The following is a 21,758-nucleotide window of genomic DNA, read 5'->3' on the forward strand; positions in this document are numbered from 1 at the left end:
ATTTCTTAATTAAAAATTTTTAAGTTACTTAGAATTTGACATTGCAAATGAAAAAGTTGTTTCAATTTAATTTTTTAAATAAATGTCTTAGAATTTCTTCCTCAGCAGAGATTTCGGCAGGGGCTTAGGATGTCATCAAAACAGACCTACCTCCAAGAGCTGACTGAGAGCTGCGATAGAGCTCAGTTCATTGAAGTCCATCAGAGAAGTGGCTAAGGTCCGTAAAAAAGTCCCATCTGGAAAGTCAACAATCAGATTTAGTGGCGTGCGGGTTCCGGCAACTAGCCACGTGTGTGGAGCCTGGATCCCCCGCGGATGAATTACCTTTGATAGCGCTCTGGAACAGCTGCGGGAAGATGCCGTTGGGGGCCAGCTGATGGAAGATGCAGCGCAGGAACTGCTTGGCCACCCCTGCTGCATTGCCAGGAACCATCATGCTGGCGTTGAACAGGGACAGAAAGGGAAGGAATCATGAAACAAGCAGCGTGAGTTTAGGTGTTTATGCACTTACTTATTTAGAGTTCGGGCACCTACACACCAATTCTCTTATGGACTATCTCGTAATGTTTATCAGCAAGATGAAACGCTGTAGTCACAGGGAATCCCTGTTAACAATAAGTTTTTAGAAACATAGAGCCAGGAGATGCCAGTGGTCCCAAACTAATTCCAGCCACCGCAGGGTACAGATGAGGGCTCCGAGGCCCAGAGAAAAGGTGACCTGCAAAGGCCACAAAGCCAGAGAGTGGCAATGTCGGGACTGGCATCTAGGATGAAGATTATCAGCAAGATCCTCCCAGAAAGTGTCACTGGCTAAGAAAAGAGCTACTCGGAGGAAGTATGCAGGGAGGGAGATGTTCGTGCCTAGTGGGAGATATGGGAAGTTTCCTTGGGGCATCTGAGCTGGTACTTGTACAGAGAATAGGACTTCGCACAGTTTTCCTCTTTACCCTCTGTAATGCCCGTCAAAAGAGGGAGTTGAGAGATGGTTACGTGGCCCTGCCCCTCGGACCAAAGCATCAAAAAGGATGTTCCCAGAGGTGGTTAGGAGATGAGTTACAAGAAGGAAGAAAGAGGAAATCAAAGCACCCAAATGGACAACTGGTAAAAAGTCCCCCTTGACCTACACTGTTTCATAATGCCATGTCTACCCTGAAATGCTGCTTCAACCCTGTAGGTCAAAATATTTTTCAGGAAGAAATGACACCAAACTTACACAAACTCTTTCAAAAATTAGGGAAGGAATGAACCTTTCCTAACTTATCTTAGGAGACTAGCATAGCTCTAAAACTAAAATCATATAAAGTCACTACAAAAAAAGAAATAACAAAAACAAAACAAACACTAAGGAACAAAAAAAAAGGAAAGAAAAGAAAAAAGACTGACAGTCCTCACAGACATGGAATCCAACTATAGATAAAATGGATGATGGACCAAATAGAGTTTATTCCAGGACTGCAAGAATGACGCACTAGTCAAAAACCAACCAATGGAATTCAATACATTAAAGAATAAATGGCAAAAAACATTCATTATTTCAACAGATAGAGAAAATGCATTTGACAGAACTCAGCATATATTCATGATATACTCTCAGCAAACTAGATATAGAAGGAAACGTCCTCAATTTGGTAAAGGGCAGCAATGAAAACCCGTAGCAAACATATTTAATGGTGAGATATTAAATGTTTTTCCTGTAAGAGCAGGAAAAAGGCAGGGATGTTCACTGGCATCTTTGTTATTGTACTAGAGGTCCTGATCACTGCCAGAGGGTAATAAAAAAGCAAAAGGCATGCAAATCCGAAAGAAGTGGAACTGTCACTGTTTACAGATGGTATGATTTTTTACAAAACATACAAATGCTTTTAGAGATGAAGGAATCTAAAAAGCATCTGCTACAACAAATGAGTGAACTTAGCCTATTACACTGCAATGTTAGTACAAAAATTCAGTCGTATAGTTATATACCAGTAACAAATAGTGGGAAAGTGGAATTTTAACGAATTCCATGAACATTGGTGTTAAAAATATAAAATTCTTGGGAATAAATTGAGGAAGATGTGCAAGACTTCTACACTGAAAGTCACAAGTCATTGCTGAGCGAAACAAAAAATAATGAAATGAGAATATAAACACCATGTTCATGAATCGAAAGACTCAATATTTTTTTTTCGGTTGTCTCTTCCAGTTTTATGCAGTTTGCATATTTATTAACCATACATACTCTACATTTTTCAATCACTTAAAAAATACTGAAGAGAGACCTATGATTAGAGCACTAAGCTCAGAAGCAGTAACCAGTGTCTTGCGGGACCCCCTATACTAGATGTATCCTGAACCGAATTAACCAATGTAAGTTAGTTGGTAAGGTTGACGATCTGTGTTCAAATCCATATGCTGGCTCTTGCACGCTGTGAAACTTTGGACAAGGAGCTTTACTGTTAAGTGGTTTTCTCATCCAAGGGAGTTGTAAGAATCAAATGAGATAGCATATATGTAAAGAGTTAAGCACAAGTGGTACGAATAGGGGCTTAATAAATGTTAGCTTTTTACCATACTGATGATGTAACTGTGCAGTCTTTAAGCTGGGTTATGCATACACTTGGGTACACATTGACAACGTTACAGGAAGATCCCACAGGCACATGGGTGGTTTTAAAGGAATTAGATTACAGATCCCAAACTTCCACAGGTCCTGCTGTTTAATATTGATCTGCTCAAGAACAGAGCTTCTCAAGCCCTTTGTCTCTCCCGTCCTCCCCTTTCACAACCACCCTTCTCACAGTGGGATTTAAAACCTTAAGTTTCCAAACAGTTTTGTAACTTGAAATCTAATTATCCATGTGGGGAACATGGGGACATCGAATGGTTTTCAGTTTTTTGTTTTCAACTAAATTGCTAGATCATCGAAAATAATTTTTGATGGGATCATGATGGGAGTTGCAGCACACGACTGGAAGGTCTTTAAAGAATTAATGCGACAATGGTATATCAGACTCCTTCCATTATCAATATGTTACGTGAACCAAGTACCTTAGTACTACCAAAAAAAAGGAAAATAGAAAAATAGGAATAAAATTAATGCTACCTTCTCTTGCTAGGGATAAGTAATATTTATCCATGAATTTATGAACTCATTTTTTTAAAGTCTCATCAATCTCATACCATTCCAATAGTTTTCTCTTTATGTTACTATTTTTTTTCACTCTTTTTTTTAATTAAAGTATCATTGATATACAATCTTATGAAGTTTTACATGAACAACATTGTGGTTTCAACATTCACCCATATTATCAAGTCCTCACACCCCCCACCACCACCATTGCAGGAAAGACTCAATAGTTTTATAATGTCAATTATCCCCAAATTGATTTATAATTTTAATACAATCCTAGCAGGTATTTTTCTCACTGAATTGAGAAGCTTATTCTAAAATTTACATGGAAATGTGAAGATCTAGAATGGCCAAATCAATCTTCTTGAAAAAGGTGACAAAGTTGAAGCAATCACATGATCAGACTTCAAAACTTATTACAGAGCTATAGCAATCAAGAGAGTGTGGCGCCAACTTAAGGATCAACATAGAGACCAATGGAACAGGATGGACAGCTTGGAAATAGATCAACCCTAAGATGCTCATTTGATTTTGACACAAAAGTGACCCAATGGAGAAAGGGAAAAATTTTTTTTTCCTATGGTGCCGAAATAATTGGATGTCTGCATGCATAGAAGGGAAACTCAACCTGTACCTCACCCCATACATAAAAATCAGTTTGAGATGGATCATATAAATGCTACATATAAATGCTAAAACCTTAAGACTTTTAGAGGAAAACATTGGAGAATAAATATCCTTTTGACATGAGACTAGGCAGAGAGGTTCCTTAGACAAACAGGAAGCAATAATCATAAACTGTTTTGAATTTTAAAGCATTAAGACTTCATCTAAGTTTAAAACTTCTCATCAAAATATGTATTAAGAAAAGGAATAGACAAGCACCAGACTGGGTGAAAATACTCACAAAACATATTTAGTAAGGGACTGGTATTCAGGACATATAAAGAAGTCCTGCCCTTGGCAAGCCAATCTCAGCAAGAGCTTACGTCCCTACGCTGTAGCCACACTGGCCATTTCATAGTTCTTCCTACACACGAATTTCTTTTCCACTTCAGGATCTTTGCACATGCTTTTTCCATAACTTTCTGCATAGTTAAACCCAACTCATTTTTTTCAGATCTTAGTTTAAATATCATTTCTTAAGGGAAGTCCCTCTCTCCTCCTCTCCTCCTTTACCACTGCCCAGACTATATCAGGAACGCCTGTTATACACCCGCTCATCTCTCATCGAGGCTTACCTATCTCAGTAAGTGGCACACATACTCCCTGAGTTGTTCAGACCGAAACATGAAATTCATTCTTGCCTCCTCTTTCTTATCCACCTAACGTCCAATCTGTCAGCAAATTCTTTTGGCTCTTTCAAAATATTTCCTGAATATATCCTGAAAGTGACCATTTCTCACTACTTTAAAACCAAGCCTTTATATCTCACATCTGCACCACTGAAATGCTCTTGATACTAGTTTCCCTGTTTCCACTCTTGACCTATTTTCCTCCATGACCTATTTTCAAAACAGAAGCCAGAGTGATCCCTTCAAAACACCAGTCATGTTGCCTCTTACTCCATGTCACTTAGTAAAAGCCAAAACTCTTTTCAATGACTTATGGGGCATCTTCTGGCCTGGCCTCCCCATCATGTCCTCTACCCCATCTCCTACCATCCTTTCATGCTGCAGCCTGCATGCTGCAGCCTACGTTAGTCTTGATGCCCAAACACACTAGGCATTTTCCTGACATGAGGCCTTTGCACTGGCTGCCCCCTCTGCCTGGGACATTCCTTCCATGGATCACTTCATGGATCACTCACCCCCCTTTTATAGGCTTTGTTCAAATGACACTTCCTCAGAGAGGCTGTCCCTGACCATTATATTTAACCACCTCCAGTTGCTTTCTACCTCCCGGACTCGATCATTTTTCATAGCATTTAGCACTAAATGACATTAAATTACATTATCGGTTCTCTTCTTTGTTAATTTGCTTTTGTCTGCCTCCTCAAAATCAAGTTCCACAAGAGCCAGGACATACTGTTTTGTTTTACTAGTATCCTCAGTTCTTGGGGGTTACTTCATAAATACTTGTTGGACAAATGAATGTTTTACCAGTCTCACTATATTTCCTGTTCTTAGCACCTAATAAATGTTTACAACTATAAACTTGTGCAAATATCTTATTCATGTTTGCCTCCCAGAGAGACTGTAGCACCCACATGGTCAGGAATCATGTCCCTTTTGCCCCCAACTGAAACCTAAGTATCTAGCACAGTGCCTGGTACAGAATGGGCTTAAATGTATTTGTTGAGTAAAATGAGTGACAGCAGGAATAAATGAACAAAGGCATGAATAGAAAATGAACAAATGCTCTCTGAAACTGCAATTGAACCTAACATATATATTTCTTACAGGGTATACCCTCTGGTGTTTTAGAAATGGGATGACCATGCACAGTGGACAGAAAGAAAGTGAGATTAGGGCTCACTGTGGATCTTACCTTTCTGCTTGATTAGAAAAAGTAGTGCTGGATGCCAATCTGGGAAATAAAGTAAACAGAGTCACATGAACACCTTAGGTTTTCATGATGAAATGCAGGAGTACTGCAGTAGGACCCACTGAGGCTACAGTTTAGATAGGAAGACAATTCCACTGACCAGGGGCAGCAGGCCCACCCAAAGGTCCATCTCCAGGGTTCAACTTAACCCAGTTCCTGAGACCTGCTTTCTGTATCAGATCAGATATTTCTATGGATGCATACAGTTATGTTGGTTTAGCATTATCCAGCCAATCTATCAAATGGCCTCTGCAGCCAGGCTAGACAGATATCAGAACAGCATTCAACCCAGTCCATCCCCATACTAACTCAACTCAAAACTCACTTCTTTGTATAACCTCTGAAACCCAATCACAAACCACAAATTATAAAAGCCTCCATAAAATAGTAAAACAGGTAATAGGGATATTAATAAGCTAATGATTGGGTTGAAATGACATGCTGAGAAGAGACTGTATTAAGTAATCAATATATAATATGTAACTTTTGAAAAATAGAATTATGTGATTCTGTATGCCTGGAAATAGTCTACATATATAAAAGAAAAATGTACTCAATTGGTGGGTTTTGAAAACATGTGTTGATCAGTAAGATGCTGAACAAACAAATAAGGAGAATGCTACAAGTTTAATTACTTAAGACCACAAGAGTAAACCAGGCCCCGGAGGCATTTGGAGAGAACAGAGTCCAACACCTGCTAACACCAAACACCGTTCCCATTGCTTTGGTTATGGGCCTCTCATGCAAATGACACCACAATGAAAAGATAAGCATTGGCAAATGAAAGAAATGGTAATTAAGTGCTCGGAAAATGTGACTTTAAAGGCTCAACCTTGAAAAGGGGGTGGGTACATTTTAAGAGAGATCTACGTGGAGAGCAAAATACAAAATCGTATGGAAAGGCTTAGGTACTCTTAGCACACCCTGGAAATAGTTCCTGTGGGACCAGCATAAATAAATGCATTCCTCACAAATCTGCATTACCTCATCTGGAATTGAGGCATGCAAGGAGGCCCTGAATCAGGTGACTGCTGAATCTGTGTTCTTGGTAGGTTTGGTGATTAGGCTTAGGTTGCTAAGATTTGTGCTAGCTTGCTTTAAATGCTCTCCCCGTCTCCTGCTTACCCAAAAGGAGATAGAGATTTAAATGTACGTATATGCAATTACATAAAAGCATATCTGCTAATGATTTTCCTTTGCTTTCTTCAAAGCTCAGGTGTTTGCATCCTAACAGTTGGCAATGCTTGAACATGATTTGTTCTCGCTTATGTAAAACAAACAAAAACAAAATAAAACCCCATTATGTATCTATTACAACTTAGATCAGCTATTTAAGGGAATGGTAACAAACCGGAACAATGATTTAATCTGTTCTAAAACTGAAAATTACTGATAGTGGGAATTGTGATCTGCACTAATAAAAATGCTCAATTCTACAAATATTGCTGATAGCTGGTACATTCATTCCATGATTATTATGATTGGATTAAAATCAAGGGCTTAAATGAAATAATTCACTTTTTCTTACCTCTCCATCTCCCCAGGTTCATCATTTACTTTACACATTGGCTATTCATAAGTATTAGAGGTGGAATAGTTCCACCATCTCTGACTATCCCTAAGGATACACACTCCTAAGGATACTACAGAAAAATTTGGGTAAAGAGGATAGGGAGTTATGTATTTTTAGGGTTGAGGGGTCTTTAATGTTTTCCTGTTTGTCATTAACTTGAAATCAGCATTTCTTCATTTAAAAAAGGATTAAATTTTAGCTCCATTAAGATTTTCTTTCCCTCCCTCAAATACCAGGAATTTGCAGAATGTAGTTTTTTCCCTACCTCTCCAGAGAAACTTTCCCTAATAAATCCTTTCCATCCTGAACTTCTACAGCACTTACCACTTATACCACTCTTTACAGCTCTTAATGATGACCTATCTTGTATGGCTACTCAGTCCACACATCACTGTCCTCTTCAACAACTAAGCCACACAGCACTTGAGGGCAAGAACTAGCTCTAATGCCTACAGCCTAAAACCCCCAGCTCTGTTCTAGCCCAGATTGGAAACTTAATACATTCATGTGGAAGTTAATTCAATCCTCTCCTATAAGTTGTGCATGCTAGCAATTTTTTACTGAATCTGAACTTACTTATATCCATGAAATACATCACTTTTTGTCTAATGCTCTATCTACTAAATGGAATTTTCTTAACATGAAAATTGTCAAAGCAGCTAAGTTTAATCTTCCCTCAGTCAGGCTGCAGCCCCTGTTCCCAAAACGTGTGCATCCTTCCTTTCTCTGAGTCAGAAGTCTGAAACTTGCTACACTTATACTTATCCCCTCACACAACAATGTCCCAACCTGCAAAATTAAGTGAGCCACCTCGAGATTACAAAATGCCTAGAGAACCCATCTTAAAACATGTAAAGAGAATAATAAAAACAAGAATGCCTAAAACCTGTAAAGTGTTTACTATGAACTGTGCACAGTTCTGAGCACGGTCACATGCATTTGCTCATATCATAATAGAGAAGAAGAGACAGTAGAGTGTTCTTAGGGCAGTTCCCTCTAGTTTCACTCTAACTTTGTGACTCATGACCCTACATACCGGGGAATTCAATCAAAAGTTTGGTCCTTTCAGTTTTTAAAATCAGTCTGAATTGATTCCACAAATAGCAAGCATCTACAAGGTGACTGAATGTTTTGCTTTCAAACTGGTAGTTCTTATTTCAAAATACAGATTGAATATCTATATTCAATTCCCTCCTCCCAAGCAAAACGGAAGCTGACATTCACCTTCCCACAGATTGCATGATATCCAGTAACAGTGGGGCCGCCAAGTCCGGGCTTAGGTGAATGAACGTGGAGAGGACCACAATGGCCAGTCCAAGGGTTTCCTCATCATATTCTTCAAGGATGGCCCCACAGTCGTGGCATCTGCAAAGAAAACAGAGGAATGCTCTCCATGAAAGCCACCCGTGGTTGTGAGCTCCTAACAGAATACATACAGCCATTTCTGCCGAGTTCTGGAAGAGTCCCCCAAAAGAGGTCAGTGGTCCCACTCTAACAATAAAAAGGAAACTCCAATGTCACCCTCACTAGAGACCCAGAAACAGCACACATGGCCAAGGTCAGGAAGGTTCCTTTAATCACTGAAAATGTTCTTGCAACTCACAGGCACCCGGCCTGTACGTGAATTATTGTTCCCTTTTACAGTGAGTGTCAATTCGATTAACAGTTTGAAGCTTGGTTAAGGGATAGATTTTATGCCTGTGAAATTGCTGGTAAGGATTGTCAGGAACTAGATTTTTTTTTCCATTTGTTGGAATTAAAAATCAAAAGTGCCTAGACAAATAATGGAAGCTTTCCTAAGCTTTTAGATTAAAAAATGTCCTATTTGTAGGTGAGAGACAGGGCAGTCAATAGAACACTCTTAAGAAAACCTGGGGAGTCTGCATTGCAGTCTCTTCTCTACCACTCACATCAGTTTCGTGAACTGACCATGCCTACTGAGTGTAATACATAAAAACGCAGTGGCACCTGCTCTTCAGTAACGTCCAACTTGTTGTTCTTTATAGTATCTAAGGTAGATTGGATTTAATTCAAGAGCTGGGCAGCTTTATGAAGTGAAGGGAAGGTCCACTGGGAGTAGCAAGGGAACCAGAGCTACAATCACTACGGTGGACTTTCCGTCTGAACTGCCTAAGTATAAACCACATGTGTGTACACACACACACACACACACACAACACCTTAAAAATTCATTTTTTTAAAAACAAAGGATTCACATTGTGACAAAAAAAAGAAGAGAAATGGAGTGCACACCAAAGTACTCAAGAAGGCAGCCAGGACAGACGGGGACCCGGAGGAGTCCATAAGGCGGGGGAATCATACCAAAGGAGGCACCCAGAAGAGCTCCCACAAGCAGCTAGGTGCTCCCCACGGGGCCACTCCAAGGCAGCTGGCTGAGACTGGCACCTGCGCTGTCAGTGAGACCGCCACCGCCGCCAGCTGCGCAGGCGCTCCCGCCAACCCCTTCTGCCCCCTCCCCACTCCCCTGCTTTGTCACAAGCCTACCCAATCTGTCACACGGCTCACCTTTACCAGGAAGCCTCCCTAGCCCAAGGCCGGCTCTATGATCACAAACTCTTGTCAGTCTTACCCTCTATCATACTCACTGAACAAGCATTTATGCACCAAGCCGAGTATAGGGAGCTGAGAGTATAAAATACAGAAAAAAGGGTTCCAGTCCCTAAGGAACCACCAGCTACTACAGGAAGTGTATGTATAAGCCACTAAATAAAATACTAGTGTGATAAAGGGTGAAGAGAAAGATGTAGCAAATACCACAGAAATGCGGAGAATGGCATGACAAATTCTGCCTTATGGAATTAGGGGAACTTTGCCTTAAGTGGAGCCTTGAAGTATGAATAGGAGTTCACCGGGCAGAATAAGAACAGGGAGAAGGGCACCTATGAAATCACAGAGGGAGAACACACCGGGCACGCTCTGGAGAAGGTGAGGGGGCTGGAGAAGCAACCTTGGTGAGGAGTGGTAAGGCTATGCCTTCAGAGTCTGAAGGGCCTTCTGTTAGAAGCTAAGGCATTTGGACTTTATCCTGTAAGAAATCTGGAGGTGATAAAGGCTGACACACCGAGAGGTGACATAACCAGTCTGAGATTCACAGAACGGATTCTGCTGCCAGGACAGGAATAAGAATCAAGTCTCAAACTTGGCCCTTATCCTAATAATGTGAAGCTTCAGGTTAAGGGACTTATACATGTGAAATTATTGCCAGGAATAATCAGTAGGGTGGGTATTATTTGCATTAACCCAAATTAAAAAAAGGAAAATGCTTTGGCATAAACAGAAAGCTGCCCATTCAGTATTGTGAACAAAAATGCATACCAACACTTACAGCTACATTTGAAGAACAAATTATGACTTAAAGCATGGCATACCTCCTCTGAAACTTTCTCTCAACCAAGGCGAGCAAACCGAAATTCTGCAAACACAGTGAGGGAAATAACTGTGTGAGCTTACTTGTCTGTCATTACTGTTGGTTGCTCATCTGCAAATTCTTCGGGTGCTGGAACAAACATACTGACGATGCTGGGTGCTGACAACAGGCTGGATTTAGTGGCACCTGGGGAACAGCAAAGAAACAATGGTGAATAAAAGTCTGTTTCTAGGGGCCAGGAAAAGCCACATTCCCCTCTTAAAATCCTCCAAAGATCCCATTCACAGGGACATGACATGGACAGCCCAACTGCATTGTGAAAAGTTCTTAAGAGTAAAATAAATTCAAGAAAGATTATGATTTGTTTCTGCAAGTATGAGATTCCGCTAAGAGCTAGACTCCTCTTTTTAAGAGCTGGATTCCTATCTCTGCCTCTGTGTCTTGACTTTGAAAAAATCAGAAAGAGTTCAGGTATGCCACAGGGTACGAGGACAAAGATGAAAAAAAGAAATATATTCAAAGGTATCCTTAAATGAGTTACAACCCTTATTTGCTATCAATCAATGGAAGCTGCCCATATGATTTCTAAAATCACAATGCATACCAACACTACATTTCTAAAATCACAAATGCATACCAATTCTAACATGCTGCTAATCTGGGAAGGGAATAAGATTCCAGAACTCCACACACCTAAGCAAGAGAGATATTTGAGCTAAGAAATATCAGAACAGTTTTCTACATGGGAGATTAAAATCATAAGCCCCAAAGAAAAAGACTTCATTTTCAAACTGACATATTTATGAATGAAATAGCAAGTGTTTTGAAGGAACAAGCCAGAGGCTTCAGCCAATCAATATCACAGAGTTTAAGACTTTGGGTTTTGATGGCTTCAAAGAAATGTGAGGCAGGATTCCTGGCAGCACGCGCTCATGATGAGTCAGGACACTGTTTTCCATTAAGAAAACCACCAGGGCCAGACAGATTCTCCAGGAACTGTGAAAAAGAGGCACTCCAGGAAGAATCCCAAAGTGGCAATCCAGAATAATGCGTGTTCTACGAAGCAAGAACTGAGACACTTGAGTTCTTCAAACAGAAAAAAGGAAGGCAGAAAAACCCAATGGTCATTAAAGAATGTTTCTCATCAAGGAACTGGCAACATGTTGCTGAAAAACAAAACTGTATGATCTTTCCTTAAATTGGGAAACAGTGATTCAGAGATTGGTTTCTAAAGGAATCCACATAGATTTTAGGAACCCAGCCAAGTGGGGAAAGTGGTTCACTGTGAGGGAGAACAATATGGTATCAACACCTCTGCAGAGCCAAGATGCTTCCCATACTATACAGGTTCTCTTGCCTAACGCCTGATCAAAGGCTACAAAACGTGTTGACAAGAAATAGGAGACCTGCAGACCCGAAGGGCAAAGGAAAGTATCTGAAAATATCTTTCTGCCACTTCCAAAGATCCCAAGCGGGAATTCCAAATTTCACCACCGTATTTACCAGCTATCTCTGAGATAGTACACAAGCGTATCATTAGCAAAGACCTCTGGTTGTGTCATAAAGATGCTGTTTGGAGTGGAAACAACAGTATTCATTACAAGCATAAGCTTAAATTGATTAATAATAGATATAGGCAAGAACTGGGCCAAGATACAGGAAGATATTGATTATTAAACAGTAAGATAAACAGCACGAAGTTGGTTCAAGAAACCAAAACACAGGAATTTTAAATCTAATCCTTCACGTTTCTTGAATATTGAGAGACCATGTCTACCAAATGCCAAAGGCAGTGCTAAAAGAAAATTCAGCCCACAGACGTGTGGTGATAAGTACACAGACTTATGGGAAGCATAAGAAACTGATGAAAAAGTAAAAGCACCTCTAAGTCAAGGCTTTCAGAAGACTTTTGCCTATTCCTGTTATATAGAAATCACAATTCAAGAAAAGGAAGGGAATCAAAGTCATATAGGCGTCTTAAGCCAATCATTACCCAATACCAAGAAACAGGTATCTTTGACAGTAGTGTTGAGAAGTTGTTTTTCCACATGACAACACAGACTGGGTCAGGCAATATTTATGGCAGTCATCTATAAATGTGGATAGGTTAAGCTATTGGGCATGGCCCCCACGTGGCAACATTAGATAGATCAATGGATTTCTAAATACTGCTAATGACATGCGAGAAAAGAGTAATGTACAAGGGAAAGATGGAAATGCAAAAATAAGCCATAGACCTCAGCTTGTAACTGAGCCACAAGGAAGTCTGCAATATTAAAGGCAGTCCTACTATCCCCCAGCTGTTAGTGACACTCCAATGCCACCACTAATTTTTCCTCTACTGAACACCCAAAGAGCACTCTATATGGACCTAGGAACAGAAATAGAAGGTTCTTAGAAACTTGAATAAAGAGGGGAACTCCTCCAAAGCCCAACTTCCAAGATGGAGACATTAACAAAAGCCCCTTTGGGAATCTTGGAGACAGTAGAAAGTATAAAAGTATTGGTTTGTCTCAAAGCATACATGCACACATCAGTCCTCTAGCTGTATCAATGGATGCCTCAGCTCACCTTAGAGAGACTTTCTTTATTCCCCCATCACCTCATTCCATTTTCTGCTATTACTAACTGAGTCACTAGGTCACGGACAAGCACTAGCATTATGTTCAACTTCCCTGACTTCTGCTCATAAAAGCTTTTCCTAGGCTTATAAATAAGAAGAGTCTTATCTTCCTGGACACAGGGGCTCACACTGCTACTCACTGCCAAATGAATGTAGCAAACACTGGAGATAAGTAGCTCCTCATTCCTAAGGAAAACTTTTAAAAGAGTTACACGGTCCAAAATAAAGGGTCTGCATGATTTAAGGAGCTAGCTAAGATATGTGGCCATAATTCCTTTTCAGTTTTTTGTTTTTTACAAAAAATAGGTTAACCCACTTTCTGAATTAAAAAGGGAACCAAAGAAATGATTAACTAGCCATGAGATGAATTTTGAAAATGCCTATTCTGGTGATCTTAGCATAGATTTATTCTTAGCTTGCTCCTATGATAAGCAAAAAGTTAAGTGTATATTTTGTGCAGTTTCAGGTAGTTGAAAAGAAGCTGTTCCTCTATGATCTCAATATTCTAGAAGGAACTCAGGTAAGCCAGATCATGCTCAGAGAAGTAAATACAGGATGGTATGGAAACTGGTATGTATTAGGAGGAATACTAAAGGACTCAGGGATGTGGTGGTGTAGAGAAGATTGAGGAAATAAGCAATGGGTGGCTATTTTTAAATGCCTAAAAAATATTTGAAAGAGCCTTGTTTGTGTGTGACCCTAAGGATTAGTAAGTCACTATACAGAAGAACTTTCTGTCTTCATGTTCAATGATGAGATGCCATGTATTCCCCATCCCTGGGGGTATTTGAGCAAAGGTTAGATCCACTCCACGGAGCTGCTTTAGAAGACATTTCAGCATCTGCTGGGTGATGAGATCAGCGACATATGCAGGTCCTTTCAGCTCCTACAATCTGAGTTTCTTCAACTCAACTCACCTCTCATTCTCAACGGCTGTCCCTCCAGGTCAGGGTTTAGGCACATTGGCACATTGCATTGGTGTTTTCCAGGCTGTATCTGTTCTGTGGATAAATAGAGCATTTCAGTCTTCAGTGTGGTCAATTTAGCACAATTCACATACAAAGAATCACCAATCATCTCTTGGGGCCATTTTTTGGTCACTGTTATTATTGATTATTAACACGTATAGAAAATATCCTGGTTTTTAGGGTATGGTTGTTTGGGGTTTCACTACAAACCTGCCACTCAGGTATATGAAATGCAATTGAAAGCAGGAGCACATCTAAAACCATTCAAAGAAAGATCCAGATTCTCTACCTCCCTCCCCACAAAAGCTCAATCCCGTATCTCTTGATATGAAATGGAAAAAATGAAAAGCCAATGTCATGGCCATAAATAAAATGTTTTATGCAAATCAGTAAATACATAAGTGACCATCTGGGGTTGTGGCCAGGGCAGTCATACAAAAAACATGTGGAACCGGTAGCAGGGAAATGACAGGCGTTTGGCTGAGGGCTGAAGAACAGGGGCAAGGGGCAGGAGGAGTGGTGCTTCAGGGACATTTGCTTCAAACGAAAGAGGAGGAAAAAGCAAAGCATCAGATGTGCATAGATGGTGCAATCAAACCAGGGCCCCCAGGAGCACACGGGCGCATGCTGAGGTGACGCGATTGTGCCGCATGTTTTTTTGGACTGCTTTTCTCAGTGTGTTTACGTAACCAGATCTGTTGTTTTGGGGACTAACGAGTCACATGTGGAACAAAGTGACATGCATGTAACACTGAACTACGTATTCTTTGACTCTCCTGTGGTCTTGGATTTGGGAGCTTTTTATTTATGGCACTAATAATAAAAAGAAGAATATTGAGATGGAGCTCTAACAGCATTTGGTGACTAAGAAACCAACTTGGAGAATAGAAGACAAGCCAGGAAAACTAGGGTAAAAGAAATTCAGGCAGCAGCATGTAAATGGCAAGTATTAAATGAGAAACCAAAGAGGGACATGAACAAGGCTGAAGTTTGGTTGAAAAGTGAAAGATTCAGTTAAATGGGTTATTTGGCATCATGTAGGGGTTTTTTAGGTTAAAATTTGGATTGGAAATTGAGACTCAGTTGCCTTTTTATAACTCTACTGAGTCAATCAAACCAGGTTGTAATTACAGTCAGAAATCTAAAATGGTTGGTTTAGGCTGAATTCCTTGCTACAGAAAATAGTAGCATGGTAAAATAATATTGGGAGCCCCAGGCCAACCTAAGAAAAGCTGGTCATTTAGTTATCAGAGAACTAACCAAATAAAAGCTTCTGTTCTCAGATCCTCACAGCTTCATCTCAGTAAAGAGAGAAACAGAATCCTCTCTGGTGTGGACAGAAAGCTTCACCCAAGCCCAGTAAACTCTCACGGCTGGTGTTTAGTGTCTTTCTCCTTGTCTCCCCTGCCTGTTTGCTTTGGGTATTTCATTACTCACTGCCACTTATCACTAAAAGGAAGGTAAAACACTAAATCTTTAAAAGGTTAAGAACCTTTAAAGGCCAGGAGAGTTGAACTACCTGTTAAATGCTGGCTTGGGTATGGTGTGTGGGACCTAATTATCTAGTCTTCTTATTTTGAAGAACAGTGGAGAGAAGGAAATAAGATAACATGTATGTAAATATTATGGTTTTGAAAAAAAGTAACAGTATGTCACTATTTTGGTTTTATGGACATTTATAATTCCCGGTCATGAGGAAGGACATTGAAATAATCTCCCAGAGCTATAGACAGAAAGTGCTGAGATCCTAAGATAGTCTGATCCAAGTGTTGGCCCCCAGAGCACACCACAGTCATGAGCCCTGACACTTTTATAATGCAGGCATGCTGCAAAGTGTTTTCACGTATATAATCTGGTAATTCAAATGACCCATTTAATTAAAAAAGAAAAAAATTAGGAAAGGTAGGCACTCCAAAGAGCAGGATTGTCCCGGTACTGCTGTTTTTGAGAAAGTAGTACATGTGCAGAACGTGGTAACAAAGTCTCAAAGATGCAGGGTGATCATGTAGAAAATAGACACGTCCTGGCAGTCAGTGCTTACTTTATAACAGGTTAGATGCAGTCCCATCATGTGAGCATGAGGGTGTGAGCTGCAGCCTGGTGACCCTGCTGACTAAAACACAGAGCTCACATTCCCAAACCTACCGGCAGACCATGGCGTCACTAGGCTGACATTTGTTATAACTATTAGTGTTAATATTCTCTTATTTTTAGTACTTTGTAGTTTATAAAACAGAGAATATTGATAATTGGTTTTTTTTGTCCTTTAATTTGCATCATGAAATCATAGTTCCATTCTCTCCTTTATGCATTTATATTATTTAAGCCCCAGAGAACCTAATATCTGAAATTTGGGTCTTAGAGAAAAAAAAAGAACAAACAGGTGGCTCTTGAACACTTGCAAAGTTTAAATAGACTTATCGATTACTATAGGTTTTTTTACAAAACTATTGGAACCATAGAACAGAAGAGCAAATCTATTCCTTAACAAGGGAGCAGAGGGGACAGAGAAAGTGGCATTAGCTCATCTGAGAGGTAAAACAAGAAGAAAAGCTTGACCCACCAGTGTCCCAGGTGCTGATGTTATGGGGGGCGCTAGACTGGTGCTCCAGCTGCCGCTTCATTAACTGGCTCATTGTCAGCGCTCCCACGGATCCCCTTTTCATCTGCCTACACTGAGCTATATGGAGAAAACGAGCAGATGGTTACTCGGGGGAATCAATTTCCACGGCACACAAAGGCTCTACACATCCACACTGCATTGTCATTGGCTACTTGTAATTGGTAAATTGTATGCTCCTGTCCAGATGAAGAACTAAGGCACTGTGCTGTTCAGGTACCTTTCTTTCCTCAGTAAAGAAACAGTGCCTTTGAGCACACATCTGGAGCCTAGCAACCATTTACTCCAGTTACAACAACATGATTATTTTCATTTACTTCTTTATTTATATACACTGCCTAGTATATATAAGACAGATGATACTACTTCCAATTTATAGCTTAGCTTTTCTTAATGGAACTTGTGCCTATGTAGTTTCAGGGTCCATTATCTCCCCCATGAGGTCCCCATGTGTGTGTGCATACACTCATGTGCATACATGCACAATTTGGAGAAGGATAACACATATGAACCCCAATTTTTAGAGAGAGAAATTGAAGCAAATGAAATTATGTTACTTGGAACCCATCAGCAAATGAGGTGTTCATAAAACCAAAGCATGTTGACTCCAAAGTCGATGCTGTCATCTCTGTGTGATCCTCCCGCCTACTGTTTGAAAATTGTGCATCACATAACATTCCACAAGTACATTCTAGCACACATCTTTGTTTTAGAAGATAGTGGTAACATTTTTATCCTGCAGTTAAGCACTGATAAATACCCTGCCAATAAAATGTCAAGTTTATAAGCGTATCCAAACCAGAAAAACAATGGAAAACACTTCTGCCAGTAGACTAAGAAAGTAACTGCCTACTACCTTCCTATTCTTCTGTGAGCCGTCCCACCAGTCCCTGCCACCAGCCCAGTGATAAAGGCAGGGGATCACTGATGTGTCTTTTCTACGTGATCCCAAACATTTGGATATTCAAGAACTTATGATTACTCACTCTCTTATAAGGACAATTTCAGAAACTGAAGCTCTGAATTACATGCCTTAGGAGGGAATGATAGAAATCAGGATGATTGTATGGCCCTTGGAAAGCCTTAGATGTTAAACACAGGTTTCATAATCATAGTACCAAGGCAGCAACTTGGTGGGATGTGAAATCAATGACAACACTATTTTAGTGTAATTTGCATGCTATTTGATTCATGGTCACAACATGGTTAGCTACAAAATTATCAACTGGTAAACTGATTAAGGAGAGCAATGTGTTGGGAATTCTTGTGTCTTGGAGTCCATGTTAATGGAATTCACAGAAATGACTATAGAAACCAATATGAAAAATCTGATTCTTATTGACTGGTGAAATTTACAATTTGGTGACTCACTTGAAAAGTGCAACTTCAGGTAAAATTCAAAAGCAGAAACCTTTTAGATGATTTAACGGATTTAAAAATTAGCTAACTCAAAGGATTTAAAACCCCTAATGATTGACTTTCCTCAATTCTTAGTTGTTTGTAAAGACAGCACAATTCCCTGAGAGTTAAAAACCCTTAATGTTTATTTAGCTCAGTGGGTGGGACTCCTGGCATTATGGCTCCAAGAGCACACCACCAAGAGCTATCCTGTACGTGCTTTTCACGAAGCGGAGGAGGCAGATCCAATGATGCAGTATGCTACACCCAAAAAGGCTAGATTCAATCATGATGTAAGATCATGCTACATTTGGTACATTTATGATACATTTACCTAGTACTGAAGTCACACTGACTTAGTCATCCTGACTATCTCTAATTGTACCCAACCTGGAATTCTAATTAAAATTTGCTTTTTCTAGATGACTCATGAAAACTAGGAGGAGAAAAATGCATTTTCATAATTTTAGTATGGGAACTTAAAAACGGGCATTTTATCATGTTATCAAAAAGACTTTTGTGATAAAAGAACAATTGGATTCAGACCTAGAAATTCTGCTTTGCTACCAAAAGGGCAATTAACTGCCACTTGGAAACACTTTCTTAGAATTTCCGTAATCTCTATTATAACTGAATTTGATTTATTCTAAGGCAGTTGGCATGCTAAAAAAAAAAAAAAGAGCATGGGCTTGAAAATCAAACAGACGTAGCATCAATTCCTGTTGCTGTCACTAAAGTGGCTGCCTGACTGTCGGCAAGTCATTCAGCCTCTCTGAATCTATGTTTCCTAGTCTATAAAATGGGGTCGATAATATCTGCCATCCAGTGCTGATGTAAGGATTAAATAAGATAATGTGTGTGTGAGCCATTTAGCACAGTGCTCAGCACCTAATAAGTGTCAAATAAATGGCAGCTGTTATTACTACTATGACTGTAAACTCCTTTAGAACAGGGGTATCTTATTTATTCACCTTAGATCCACAGTGCCAAGCGCAGTGCCTGGTACCCAGTAGACACTTAATAAATAGTTGCTGAATGAATGAATGTATGAATGAATGAGTGATAAAGATGATGATGTTCCATGCTACCAGTTCAGCACTTAAGTTATGATCTTTGTCTGATTTTCAGATTCATACTCATTTCAAGAGATGATCAAACTGAAAATTAACTAGCTCTTCAGGCAGCATCCACATGGAACATAGAATATACCAGCACACATGACAAGGATTTGCAGAAGTTGCACCTCTCTTTGTATCTGATTCTTGCTGAGAATTTCCCATGCTAAAGATGCTTAATTAACTCCACTGAGCCTGGCAGACACCCTTGTCTTCACCTCAATGGAACTCAAGCTCTTCATGGGCAAAATCTATGACCTAACAACAGAAGGCCATTTCAAAATTATGCCTTCTACAAATCCTGTAAAATTTTATCCCATTTTTATTTTCTGATCCCTAAGAACTAGATTCACTCATGACTTTGGAATCATGATATATCTGATACATTTATTTTATAATAACTTAGATAAAATTTTGTCAGTGATGGAGGTGATTCAAATCAAACAGAGGTATTCTGTCATATACCATGTTTTTCAATTGTCCCCAAGCCTGTTGCATGTTTTATGTTTAAGCTAGTCATATATAAATCTTATTTTATTGAACCATGAACTCCAGTGATAATTCCTTAATAAATTGGGATTCTTGGCCAATCAGTAACCATACTGATTTATCAAACACTTGAGATGTTGACAGAAGTGGGCCTATGCCTCAGGGTCTCTGCGATCATACAACATAGTGTCACCTAAGAAGCTAATACATTAAAAAAAGAAAGCACAATATCAAGAGTGTGAAAATTGAAAACAGCGCAGCAGATAACATTCCAAAATCAATGTACAGGTGAAGTGATCGCCAAAGGAAATCTTACTTGTTATTGAGGAGTGGCTACTTGTTTCTGGCATGCCTGCTTCTAATGTCGGAGCAGACGAAGATTCTCGTGGCATTTCCAAAGTTGAAAGTCCTTTAGTAGAGGGATCTAAAACCAGAAATATTATTTAAAACTCAGATAGTGATTAAAAGGAAGTTCAAAAACCTTTTCCCTATCTTTCACCCTCTTGCCTAATACACCCTTCAAATCATTATATACTTTCTGGATCAGTCTAATTACTTTCAGGGAATTACATACACACATGGTTTCAAAGTTCCACACAGAGTTGCTTCCACATTACACTCTGCATCTGTGGCTATGCCGCTCAGAGGTTAACAACAGCACAGGTACAAGGCTAAGTCTCAGCATGCTCATTTTGCATGTCCTTGAGCAGGTCACTGAACCTTTCCAGAACCGAATGTCTTTTCATCTATTACCTAAAGATGCGTACAGTTCATTCCACCTATATCTTCCCACCACTCCAACTCTGTCTGGCAATTTCCTACTCATCATTTACATCTCAATTTGAATAGGCAATTCCTCCTCCAGGAGGGCTTCCAGGTCCCCCTTCCCACAAAAAAAATACAAACAAAAAACTTGGTTAGGTGATCCTCTTATATAATCCCATCTGTCCTTAACCCTTCCCAAACTCAACACACCATAATGTAATTATTTACTCATGTACGACCTTTGCTAAACTGTACGTAGCTTAAGAATGGGGACTGTATCTAACTTAGACTACATCCTTACCATTAACTCAGATTTTCTATTGTATTAATTGAGCAGGAAACAGACTGTATCATTTGCTTCTTCTATATGACAAATACAAAGTGAAATACTTTCTGCAAATAATATTTTCATATTAATCCATCAATAATGGGAAATAAGCTGTCCCACATTATTCTAGGTAAAGATTATACTTTAAAACTTTTTGAAAAGTTTAATGATTTATCATAGCAAACCCCCTAAAATTCTTCACAACACTTGCCACCTTAAGCAACACTGTGTACTGAGTGCAGTGTGCAGCCTGGAGTTACCACTAAGGGCTTCCACGATTATACCGTGCTGTAATTCAGGGGTGCCCCTACCCCACAATGGCTTCAAGTTCTTAAGCTTCATGATGTCTCCTTCTCATTCTTTTTATATTATGAATTACTTTTTCTTGCCACAGACAGGTCACCATACATTCATACATACATGCAATTTAAGTATGCAGATGCTACTCTATTATTGAATGTTCACTAAACTTGCTAAACTATACTAAAAAAAGAAAAGAAGTAAAATAGATCCTAGGTGAAAATCTGGAAAAAAGTTTTTAAGCCTTGATTTTGGAACATCTATTTTTGATCCTCAGACATCCTTTGGAATAAATATGGTTGCCAGATTAATAATTTCTTGATAATAAAAAAAGTGTGACTGTTACAATGTTCCCCAAACTCTCTCAATAAGGCATAGAAGAGCTACCCATTTTAAATTGCCTTAGTCATTACGATTTTAAAAATTACATTTTTATTTTTGCCTTAGGTAGTTAAAAACATGCATAATTACCTCTCTTGCTCTTATCTGCCTATTTTATGTTTGCTGCCACTGTGGCATAATAATCCCACCA

At 39.5% G+C, this 21,758-nt stretch overlaps 1 protein-coding gene across 9 annotated transcripts in view; it reads right to left on the bottom strand.

The window, feature by feature from the left end:
• Positions 1 to 21,758, bottom strand: part of UNC79 (unc-79 homolog, NALCN channel complex subunit) — a 238,393-nt gene that overhangs the window by 46,607 nt on the left and 170,028 nt on the right. For all 9 annotated transcript variants that reach the window (XR_012133711.1, XM_073241936.1, XM_073241935.1 and 6 more), the window contains 8 exons: positions 20,150 to 20,257; positions 16,775 to 16,891; positions 14,161 to 14,244; positions 10,704 to 10,806; positions 8,457 to 8,597; positions 5,603 to 5,641; positions 325 to 437; positions 151 to 236 (listed from right to left, as the gene is read on the bottom strand). Coding sequence is in view for 8 of the 9 variants with exons in the window: in XM_073241936.1 (XP_073098037.1) it covers positions 151 to 236; positions 325 to 437; positions 5,603 to 5,641; positions 8,457 to 8,597; positions 10,704 to 10,806; positions 14,161 to 14,244; positions 16,775 to 16,891; positions 20,150 to 20,257 (791 nt within the window). In the remaining variant the exon portion in view is untranslated. The remainder of the gene's footprint in view (positions 1 to 150; positions 237 to 324; positions 438 to 5,602; positions 5,642 to 8,456; positions 8,598 to 10,703; positions 10,807 to 14,160; positions 14,245 to 16,774; positions 16,892 to 20,149; positions 20,258 to 21,758) is intronic.

The sequence above is a fragment of the Manis javanica genome, chromosome 8, assembly GCF_040802235.1.
Source record: "Manis javanica isolate MJ-LG chromosome 8, MJ_LKY, whole genome shotgun sequence".
Classification (NCBI taxonomy): Eukaryota; Metazoa; Chordata; class Mammalia; order Pholidota; family Manidae; genus Manis; species Manis javanica.